At 33.7% G+C, this 12,550-nt stretch overlaps 1 protein-coding gene across 2 annotated transcripts in view; it reads left to right on the forward strand.

Moving 5' to 3' along the window:
• Window positions 1-12,550, forward strand: part of ARL15 (ARF like GTPase 15) — a 452,441-nt gene that overhangs the window by 197,434 nt on the left and 242,457 nt on the right. For both annotated transcript variants that reach the window (XM_017854295.1, XM_017854294.1), the window contains exon 4: window positions 925-1,133. In XM_017854295.1, coding sequence (XP_017709784.1) covers window positions 925-1,133 — 209 coding nt within the window. The remainder of the gene's footprint in view (window positions 1-924; window positions 1,134-12,550) is intronic.

Here is a 12,550-nt window from a genome sequence, read left to right on the forward strand (position 1 = left end):
TTGGCTCACTGCAGCCCCCACCTCCTGGGTTCAAGCGATTCTCCTGCCTCACCCTTAGCCTCCCAAGTAGCTGGGATTACAGGTGCCCAAGGCCACACCCAGCTCATTTTTGTATTTTTAATAGAGAAGGGATTTCACCATGTTGGCCAGGCTGGTCTTGAACTTCTGACCTCAGGTGATTCACCTGCCTCAGCCTCCCAAAATGCTGAGATTACAGGTGTGAACCACCACACCCGGCCTCTCCATATATAAATATATATATTTTAATAAACATCTTATCTCATTGAGACCATAAGTGCGCTCTTGTCATCTGTTATTTTTCCTCATGAGTTAGGAAGCCAGATTCATATAAATGTATCAAAGGCCATGATTTGAGTTTTTCACAAACTTTAGCACTTTGACACATAGAGCTATTGTGCTAATAGCTCTCTAGGTGAAATTAAACAAGGCTGTCCTGATCAGCAAGCAGTTCTATTAAAAAGTATCACCAAGGTAATGTTAATGGTTTGGAAAGAAGCCTTGTTGGATGTCTAGGTCATGCAGCTCTCTGAGTCAGATTCAGTCTCAATTTGTAGAGAGTATAGTTCATTCGAGACTATTAAAGTCTGAAAATTTTTTTTTTGAGTTTAAGTCTAGGAGGTTTTATCCTGGTTCTCTCACACACATTTTAATATAAAAGTCATTAAGAATGGCTTAGATACTGTGTCTTCCTTCAAGGCCAAATCTGCCTATTGGCTCTACTGCCTTCTTTGTTCCTATCCACTATGATCTCTGACTTTTCTAAATTCCTGTTTTAATCCATACCACAGAGTTTAGCACTTAATTTTTAAAAGATACATTGGTTTCCAGTAGGAATTACTGTTGGGAACGTTTTTCAGTTGCTGAAAGCTCTTTTAAAACGAAAATTTGTGTTGTTTTTGACAGGGGCTGATAATATCCGGAAATACTGGAGCCGCTACTACCAAGGATCTCAAGGGGTAATATTTGTATTAGACAGTGCCTCTTCAGAGGATGATTTAGAAGCTGCTAGAAATGAGCTGCACTCAGCTCTTCAGCATCCACAGTTATGCACTTTACCCTTTTTAATATTGGCCAATCATCAAGACAAGCCAGCAGCTCGCTCAGTACAAGAGGTATGTCTCATTAATATGACAACTCTTCTTCTTCCTTGCTTGTACTTTTGCTGCCACATTGGAACCTGGAAAAATGCATATAATTAGGAATGTGCTGGTTATGCTGTTTTCAACATGAAACCTTAGTTTTCATAGGAAGCAGAAAGCCTATATCAATCTGTTAGCACTTGTTTACATACCTAACCCTACTTGGAGAGCACAGTTTTCTAGCTATTTAGCAATGGTTAGAAGATGTTTCTGGTTATATTTTTCATCTATTCTAAGAGGCTAAAGGCCTGGTTATTTAATGTTTTAACCTGTGGACTTAGTTCATTCTCTTCTTCAGCTTTTCTAGGAACACATCATGAGTATTCCCATGCATTACTTGCCCTCAGATGTCATGTTCTTGTTCCTCTGAAGTGTTCAATGTTGACTAGGATTCATGGATCCTATTCTGTAATCTGCTAGGCTGAAAATTGATGTCTTGTCTTGCAAATTCCATGCCATCAAATACATTTCAACATGGAACCAATGTTTATCTTCCTCATTTAATTTTATTTCTTAGCTTGTATCTCTCCTATAAAAGCATTGTGGGCAAATAGTGTCTCAGCCAACAGAGCCTCTGATTCATGGTACTAAAGTAATGAGATATGTGAACAGTTTTTAAAACTTAAATTACAGTGAATTATAATGTAAGTACAGTGAAATCAAAACTCTTGATGTATTCCTTTATACTTGTAACTTTCTGGATATGTTTTCCCCTCTGCTTCAGAAAATTGCATGCTTCCTCAAGTGATTTTGGAATAAGATGATTAATACGAACAATCTTGCCCTTCAGCCAAGAACATAACATGTTCTAACTCCAGACCTCCCTCACACTTAGCGTGTGACCCACAGCAGATAGCCTTATTCCTGTGCCTGGCTTCTCACCTATAAAATGAGAATAATGCAATTTATTACGATAAGTTAATAGGATTAATTTGGATAATTTACTTTGAAGTTTAAACATTTAAGTAGAAGAACCATATAAACCAAGTAAATAGAGTTTTCATTCAAATTTTAGAAGCATAGTAAAAAAAAAAAAAAAAAGGCAAGGACCTATTATTCAACAGACAGAGCTTGTGTCTCACTTTAGTTGCCTCATTCAGCATTAAGTACATAGCACCTTTTAAAGAATAGAGTTTGCAAAATACCTTATAGATAATATTAAGTAATTAAATAAAAAATAGCAATGAAAATCTATTCAGAAAGTCATGAATGTGAAGATCTTCAGCATTATAATGATGGTGTCTCCTAATGTGCTTTTAAGACCTTCGGTAAATCTTTTAACTTCACAGCATCAGTTTTTCTGCCTGTAGAGTAGATGCAATAGTATGTTATGATGGGTAGTTTATTATTATAAGGTTGTTTGCTGAGGATGCATTGTTATTCCGCTGTTCATTCTGAAAAATCTGGTAATATGTATGTGTGCACTACTACATGTAGACAGTATGTGTGTGTGTAATATATACATAATACATATACATATTGATAAAACATAGATACAAGTTTAACTTCAGATAACTTTATTCAAGTTATTTGCAATATCTGAAAAAAGATTTTCTTTTTGCTTGCAAAGTTATGAACCTGTTTATCTGTTTTCCTTAGACATCATGTAATTGAAACTAATGTATCTTTAAACCTAACATATGACTTATGGTTACCCTCCATAGGAATGAAAGATGATCACATTGAATAAAGGAAGCTTTTAGCAATTAATTACTTCTGAGTATTCCTTGTGTGTGTTGACTGGCTATCTTTCCTAGGTAAAGAGCAAATATCTTTTTCCCTCTTTTTGTGATTCATCTTTCAGTAAGACTGAGAGCTATAAATGTAGTGTTGTCATAGATATGGTCTGAAAATGATTCTAAACTTGTGTATACTGGAGCATATGTGACTTTGAGTTTCCTTTTTATTTGTATCCATTTTAAATTTACTTTTCTCAGAACTTTTGCTTGTAATGGAATTTGCATAATCCAAATATGGGGACTGCTTTAAGTAAAGCATTTTCCCCCATGATTAAATAAACATATACCAAACAGGTGCATGTCTACACTTTAGACTGCTTTAATGGGATACATGGGCAAATTCCATTATAGGTCTTGAAGTTTATGGAAGCACAGTGACATGGTTATACTTACTTTGGGTCAGGCCTAAAAAGAAAGGGATACGTCCTAGATTTTTCCCGTTTCTTGATGACAAAGAAGTTTCTCTGTGTAGTGTATTAAAATGCCTTGTTGAAGTGCTCTCAGGAATGTTTTAAGAATTAAATCAATACCTTATTGCTAGCATAAAAATGGAGTTGTGGAACTGAATCTTAAACATTTTGTAAACAATAACTTTAAAGTGGTTGGGAGCAGGCATTGGTATTATAGAAGAGACAGTGAAAGATTGAAAAGTGAGCAAAGTCACGTGTTACTAGAAATATATTTAGATAATGGTCGTCTTTTTATTGTCTCTTTCATAAAGGTGTTGCACATCCTGTGCCCTATTGCTGATAAGCATTTTTATTCATTTGCACCTGCTAATTTGTGTATGTTTTATGGAATTTCCCAATGCTAAGAAGATGATGTTTTACTCTGCAAAATACCTGTGAATTTTAGGCAAAATTCTGATTTCTCAGAATCAAGGAAGATGCATTCAACTTACCAAAAAGCACTAAACTCTGATTCAGTTAGAAAAGATAATCAGTCATAAAGGCTATTGATTCTTCTTCTCACTCCATTGAAATTATTACATTTTATGTTTAATGCAGAAAATGTGCAATAATTTATCCTGTGACTGGAGTGAATCTTTGCAAACACACTATTCCTTGATGAGCATATCAGGATACTGTTGACTTTAGAAGTGGGGAGAAGCCAGTAAAATTCAAAAGAGAAAGTCGAATTATCAGTGGGACTCCAAAGAGAATAAAAATCATAAGGAAGTTATATATGTAGTCCCCTCCCTTACTATGAGTGTTACTATGTGTGGAGCACTGAGTTAAGAAATGAAGACAATAGTTAAAATTACTATATAACCCACAGACAGAGGGCAACATGCCCAATTATTTTCTTGCCCTTTCAGAAGCAAGTGGAGTCTTGTACATTACATATTTTTTCTTTCTGTAATATACCTGGTAATGATCTGTGTTTAACTTACCAGAATTTTAAGATTTTATGACTTGAGAGCTGATAGTGAAAACATGTATTTTAAACAAGCTTAAAAGAAAACAACAAAACACTAGGAAAAAGAACACCCTTTACATACTGTCTGAAAGCCAAGCAATTCTTGCAGCAGATGTTTGTTGTATTCACTTTGGGGAGGTGTAGTTACCACAGTTTTCCAGAATTTACTCGTATCAACTATTTTCTCTATAGAAAGCATTCGAGAAAATTTATAATTTTGTCAAGAGGCCCACTTGATACATTAGGGAAAATTCTGATCTAATTTAAGCAATAAAGCTATAAAATGAGAGAAATCTTAAGGGTAAATAGGTTGGTTTCTCATTTGTATTGAATTGTAATTGTATCTAATTTGTTTTACAACTCCCATAGGAGAGCATACTTCAGTTCTGAAGTTATTTAATAGATCAGGAGGATTTTATGAGAAGTTAAGTTGATATAGTAGCCAATAAATGTAATCCTATTTTCCTTCTACACAGTTGCTGATTATGATTCCTTTACCTCCTGTTTTTTAAAATCTTATTTTCATTTTATTGGACATTGTTGTGTCTTACAAAAGGACACGTTTTCTTAACATGAAACAGTCTTTATTTTCTAGCAACATCATCTGATGTGATGTTTGTCTATATCCTTAATCCAAAAGTATTTAACTTTTTCAGAAATAGTATATCAAAAGTACAGTGTTAACTATTTGTTGAATATTTTCTATTAAAGTGAATACTAATTGAGAAATAGGAAGACTGTGAAACAGAGTTTTGAAGCAGAATTATAAGGTTGAATGACTCTTGGTGCCAGGGCCCATTAACACAGGAAAATACAGCTTCTAAATGAGGGTGTCAATATTAAAGTTAAAATTTGTGATCAGGCCATTTCTCAATTTTTATGCAATTTTAATTCAGTTTGTTATTGTGATGTGCATCAACCTTGGTGTTATGTTTGAAAAACAAAATATGCAAGAAAAGTATTTGCAAGTATTTTTGTAATGATATAAACATTACTGGTTTTTTAGACCATGTTTTATTTTGGTTATAAATATTCAGATTTTTTTGAACAATGCATTCATTACTCTGTGTCATGAATAGTTTATTTGTTTATTCAATTTTCACTTTTTAGTATTAGACATCTTCTGGAAGAGGGTGCTAATATGTTTCTATGGTATTTAACTATCACGTTTAATTATAACTACTTATTTATAGATGATTAGTTCTACATTGTGTACTTTTTTTTTCCTTTCTACAAGGGATCAGAGTTTTGAAAGACTGAAGTTCTTGGGCAATCTGTGTCCCTAGATAATAAACTATACTTTAAATTATTTTATATTTATATTGCTTGACAACAGATCATTTCTTTTTTGGTAATTCTATGAAGTACTATCTTCTCTGACTTCATGTGACAAATCTTTTATTAAAAAATGCAAAGCAGTGTTTACATCATGTAAAATACTTAGCTTAATTTAATACTACTTTCTGTATATGTAGAGAAATATGTTTGTAAAATAATCATTGGAAAGTGTCATATACTTTAAATCTTAAGAGTTTTCCAAGTGCCTTGACCTGCCTCTTGGCAGCATTTTAGAATACTGATTTGATTTCACATGGAACAGTGTACATACCTATGGTGTGAGCAGTTTGAAAATTCCCCTATGGGACATATACTTATTCTAAAATGATATGAGAGATACAAACTGTTTTTTGTTCATTCCTTACAGATGTACTGCACGCTGTTAAAATTAAATCTTGAGGAAACAATGAGAGGATTTGGAAGTCAATTTTCCACTGAATGACTCAGCTATCTCTTGAAAATATTTATTTCAAGAGAAGTAAATATTTCTGAATTAGCAATCATTTCATTAGGTACAAAAATGTCATTATTTTAAGTGAATTTTGAAGAGTAACTTTTAAGCTGAAAGTACTAAAACAGCCAGAATATTATTTATTCTACATTCATTCATTTTTTTCTATATGCATTGAGAAAATTAATTTTGTATACCTGATTTTCTTGATTCTATGTCTAGCCACCTTGATCTCACTATTTTTTCCTTTGTATACCTGTGTTTCTTGTATCCACCAAGCAATGTGATTAAAATGTGCCTTGTCCAACGAAAGCAAAATTTCCACGAATAAATACATTATGTAAGAAGGGTCCATTTTATCAAACAAATTATTTAGGTGGGGGAACAAAGTAATACATCTCAAAATATGACAATGTATAATAATAAAAGGAATTTTTTGTCTTCTCTTTTAAAACCCTCATTCCTTTCCACTGTCTTCCTTTCTTCAGTCACATACATATCTTCATTTTATGTAAAGTGAACATTTTGAAGCCTCTTTCAATTCTTACTATTTTTTATTCTCCACATCTAGACTTTTCACTGTCTCGTTCTCCCACTTCTTCCTCTGCAGTGCTTCTCAGAGTTTCCTAATAGTTTACACCCCCAGAGCTCCTCATTTCTCACTATTTTTCAACACAGAGCAGAAAAGCAAACTTTCTATCAATTTTCATGATACCCATATTTTAAAACCTTCTAATATTAAAATCTTTTAATTCCTTCTGGAATCGAATGAAATTCCACAGATCTTATATGTTAATGTGCATTGGATTCCTTTTTCTTCACTCACTTATGCTTATCTACCACTCACTTTTCCTAATTCACTAGGAAAACCCCTGATATGGTTTGGCTGTGCCCCTGTCTAAATCTTGACTTGAATTGTATCTCCTAGAATTCTCACATGTTATGGGAGGGACCCAGGAGGAGGTAATTGAATCGTGGGGGCCAGTCTTTCCTGTGCTGTTCTCGTGATAGTAAGTCTCATGAAATCTGATGGATTTATTAGGGGGTTCCGCTTTTGCTCCTTCTTCATTTTTCTCTTGCCACCACCATGGAAGAAGTGCCTTTCGCCTCCCACTGTGATTCTGAGGCCTCCCTAGCCATGTGGAACTGTAAGTCCAATTAAACCTCTCTTTCTTCCCTGTCTTGAGTATGTCTTTATCAGCAGTGTAAAAATTGAGTAATACAACCCCCTCAAGATTATATATCACATCAGGAAGTCTTCTTGAATGCCCATGCCTGAGTTGGGCTCTCTCATCTGATTTCCCTTGGCAACCTGGGCTAATCCAAATCGTAATATTGGAATTTTGCCTATAACTTTTCTGTCTACTCCTTAAGGTTGTAAGTTTGTTGAAGGACGGGAATTATGGCTTGTTTATGTCTCTATGCTCAATAAACAGTCAACCCTCCATATCTGTGAGTTTTGCATTCATGTATTCAACCAACCACCGATTGAAAATATTCAGGGAAAAGCACCGTTCTCTGAATTCAACATGTACAGTCTATTTGTCAGTATTCCCTAAATAATACAGTATAACAACTATGTAAGTAGCATTTACATTGTTAGGTATTATAAGTAATCTAAAGATGATTTAAAGTGTATGGGAGGATGTGCATAGGTTATATGATAATATTGTTTCATTTGCTATCAGGGATTTGTGCATCTCAGATTTTGGTATCCATGGGAGGTTCTGGAACCCATCCTCGAAAGATACCAAGGGATAACTGTATTTTGTTTGAAAGAGTGACTACCTCTGAATCTTACCACACATCGTTTCTTACTGGCTTCATACCATCAACTTTATCCAGATTTCCTTACTCTCTCTTTACTCAAGCCAATGAATCTATTTTTATCCTTGGATATAAAAATTTTTATTTTCCTGAAACACCAAACCTGACCTTTTAATATTGCTTACAAACCACATCTTCCTCGAATCCTCACCACTCTAACCATGTTAATACATAGTTTTAAAAAGAAAGATTCAACTTGTTAATTATCATATTTACAAATGTTTGATTTTATGTTTCTACATTTGCGTTTGTCTATTTGTGGACTTTGTTTAACACCATATCAGGGTACTATTCCCTTTCCAAAATCCCTCATAGAAATTGGCAAGACATCTTTACCAAATAATATTCTTTTAATATATTTTTAAATAATTGCTATATTTATGTTATAGAGCTTATTTTGTTTGCTAGCATCAAAATCTATTTTTTCCTGTTTAGATTTATCACATAGAGACTGGTAACATAATGAAACTCTAAAGGGAACATAATGACATGGTTTTAAAGTGATGAATTCAATTTATTAAAAACAAATGAGGCTGAGGCAGGCAAATCACCGAAGGTCAGGAGTTCGAGACCAGCCTGACTAACATAGTGAAACCCCGTCTCTACTAAAAATAGAAAAATTAGCTGGGCATGGTGGCGCGCCCCTGTAGTCCCAGCTACTTGGGAGTCTAAGGCAGGAGAATTCTTGAACTTGGGAGGTGGAGACTGCAGTGAGCTGAGATCACGTAACTGCATTCTAGCCTGGGTGACAGTGTATGGCTCTGTCTCAAAAAACAAACAAATAAAAAAAAGTAGCCTTTTATTATTACATTAGTGAAACTTAGAAGGATTTTTTAAAATTCTTATATTTAATACATTTTCTTTGTATACATGTTTAGATATTTTATAATAATGAATCATAACTAGTAAAGTTAGAGACTGATTTTATCCAAACAATATTATTTGGCTACTTTCTGATCCTTTTGAAGTAGTATGTATTTGTTTTGTAGTGGTGATCTTCACACTTTATATCTGTATGTTAATATTATATTTTATAAAAATTAGCATTTCATTAATCCTCATTCCACAAAGACAATGACTGATTTGAGGCAAAAGTTTAAGGTACCCTTTCCTTGTCCTGTAGTTCCTTTCATTTATTTTTTTATTTGCAAAAGAGGACTCAGTCATTACACATTCCACAGCTTACAAAGTTAATAAAACATTTGTCGAGGTAAATTAATTTGAAAATAGACACATAGTTAATGTCAGTAAGGTGTGCTTTGAAGATAAAAAGCACAATAAGCGTTAGTTATTATCATTATGATAATTATTATCATTATTATTATTACATAGTGTCTGCTTTAAAATACCCTTGGTTGCTCTGGGATGGCTGAGACTAATGAGAAGGGTTAATCTGTTGGAGTTTATCCAGAACTAAGGATTTGAGACATAATGCACAAATGATTTACTTTTTTTTCTGAATAGATCAAGAGATATATTTGTTTATTCCTTCCCCTGAAAAAACAGAAAACTTCCTGTTGATTTTGTAATGCAGAAGCATTGGCACTCATTTTGAATAGTTTTAATGTTTTCTTATATGATCTCTAAAAATATGTCTGAGGAGTAAATACAGGTCTTCTTAAAAGGTTCTGAAAACATAGCCATTGATTTCTACTTCACTATCTCTGAGTCGTGTGGAGCTTAAAATTATAATTTTTATGTATTAAAAAAGAGAATAGAGCATAATATGGGAAGAAAATATGAAATCTTAGTTCTTATAAAATGAGAAATTATATCTTTGGGAAGTTATACAAATAACTATAACTAATTATATAAATTAATCCCAATTAGAATATCTTAAGGAGGAGTCTTTAGATTATTCTTTAGAGAGAAGACTTCAGCATTAAGCAAACTTCTTTGCAAGGCACTGCAGATATTGGCATCACAAGTCACAGAGATGAAGGAAATACTGAAACATTTTAACAGGCGAATGTATGAAAGTCAAATGTACCCCCAGCCTCATAATCAGTAAGGCATTAGTGACATGTCTGAAGAAGACATTCCCTAATATTATTGCAAATTAAGTAATAAAAGACCTCAAGAGAATGAAAAGAGAAAAGGTGCCTGAAGCCAATGAATTACAATTGACAACCTAAAGGCAGTTGAAGAACCAATTGCTAGAGTGATTGCAAAGCTATTCATAATGTGCAGCAGACAGAGCACACCAGAAAGCTGGAACAATGCCTTCAGTTCAGCAATATTGCTTCAAAAGAATGGAAAGAGGGGAACGGGAAGAGCCACTGACCCTGAGACCAATTTCCAGGCAGCTGCACAAACTATATACTGTAATTAAAGGTTTTGACCAGTAATCACAGCAAAGCCAGACTACAGAAGTCTGGGGGAACCAGCAACGTTCATAATGTGGCAGACATCCCTAACTTAAAGCATGGAAAAAACAGGTAAGAAAGCTGGTCCATTTCTGGCAGTGACTTTGAAAAGTTCTGCTGTGTTAGCACAGATACAAAAATCACATATTTTTGGCCTTGTTCCTCTGAGAACAAAACATGTAATAAGAGATACCTGCTTTTATCTTTTGCGATGAATAGAATACTCTCCTACTTAGAAACAGGCTTTTTCTCCTTGCCAGTTTATTTATTTTTTTCCTTACCTATGAATTGCATGTGCCTTTGATGAAAACAAAGAACTGGACATGTGCAATGGTACATATAATAGACTGAATGCAACTTAGAAGTGGCCACTCTTTCAGTGTACGTAGGCTCGGAAATGAACTAATCCACACCTGAGTAATTTGTTTATAGCACCTCCTTTCACTTTTGTTTACTGGTATCTACCATCTCTCATTCTTTTTCTTTAATAATATCTCTTTATATAGAATTTTATATTCAGCCATGATTGTATTATTTCAATAGTCACATAACCATTTCAAGGATTTATATCATGAAAAAAGGTTATCTAGTAGTTTTGAGTGAAGATATGATACACACTTTCAATACCAATAAGAAGGTATACTACAAAGGTCTAATGAAGAAAAATATCTCATTTTGAAGGTACCACATAACTTTCAACTGACTGGGCCTGTTATGGTCTTTGCTGTGTTTGATATCACAGTATCTAACAGTGAAGTGGTAATTACCTTCTTTAGTAGAAATTCCAAGATCTAAATTGGTACACATATAAATCTTTGACAACAAAAAAAATTTGCAAGTTTTTTTTACTAGGTTACAAAGGAGAAGAGTCAAGTAGGGTTTAATTTTGTTTTATTTAGGCTTATATCTTAATATGTTCAAGTATCTGGATTCAGTTGCCCTAAACACAGTATAAATAGAGTTAGAGTTCATGCTACACCTGACATAAGATTATGGGGTTTTATAAGAATGATCTATAATGTTTAGATGGTAACTAGCTCCATAAAATAACTGGGATTGTTTTCATAAATGAGAATTTAAACCAATGGAGCCTTATGGGAAGAAGGTTCTACATATGAACTGTGAAATAATTTAGAAGTCACATAGAACAATATAATTTTAGCATGTAGAATTTGTAATATTTATTTTTGATACTGGTTAGGACCAATTATTTGTCAAGCCAAAGCAATTCTTTTTTGAAAGGGGCCAGAGTGGAAAATCTGGGTAACTTGTGTATAGTTTAGACAAGGAGAACAAAGAAATAATGCAATGAAAATAAGAGCTTGTCAGGGGAATCCTTAGAGAACAGCTGGTTGAAGAATTACAGTTGTTAACTGTGCTATAAAAGAAAAATACTCTCTCATCAGGCGTTAGCATATTTCATTGAAGACAATACTGAATAATCCTTAGAGGGATCCTGAAAATAGGCCAAAAGAATCTTGAGATGGAGGTATAATGTATATGCACTAAATAGTATTTTTATTACTGTTGTTATTATTATTATGGGAAAGCAAATCATTGTGTCCAGATAAATGCCCCGATTTTCCAAAACATGGCACAAATTGTTTAGAAAGAACACTTTCTTTCTTGTTATATATAAATATTTACATTTTACTCAGTTTTCATATAGTTTCATTTAAAGTGGTATTTATTGGGCCAGACATGCTGGCTCACACCTGTAATCCCAGCAGTTTAGGAGGCCGAGGCGGGTGGAGCACATGAAGCCAGGAGCTCTAGACAAGCCTGGCCAACATGGTGAAAACCATTCTCTACTAAAATACAAAAATTAGCCAGACGTGGTGGTGCACACCTGTAATCCCAGCTACTCGAAAGGCTGAGGCACGAGAATTACTTGAACCCAGGAAGCAGAGGTTGCAGTGAGTCAAGATCACATCGCTGCACTCCAGTCTAAGTGACAGAGTGACACTCTGTCTCAAAAAATAAAATTGTGTTTGTCAAATTTATTGGAGTTGTGTAAATATTTGAATTATTTAAATGTTTATTTAATATGTAAATTATTTAAATAGACATCATAAATATGGAAATATATGTTTCTGCATATTTTGGATACTAATTTTGTATATTAACTTTGATGTTTTTCTTTAAATATAAGTTGGGACATCTTTCTGTTTTCTTAACGCTGGCTTTTAAATGACTTTTATGTTAATAAGCAAATTAAGTCCATTTTTTAAGTGAAAAAAAAAAAAAAAA

Source organism: Rhinopithecus bieti, unplaced genomic scaffold, assembly GCF_001698545.2.
Source record: "Rhinopithecus bieti isolate Rb0 unplaced genomic scaffold, ASM169854v2 scaffold_37881, whole genome shotgun sequence".
Classification (NCBI taxonomy): Eukaryota; Metazoa; Chordata; class Mammalia; order Primates; family Cercopithecidae; genus Rhinopithecus; species Rhinopithecus bieti.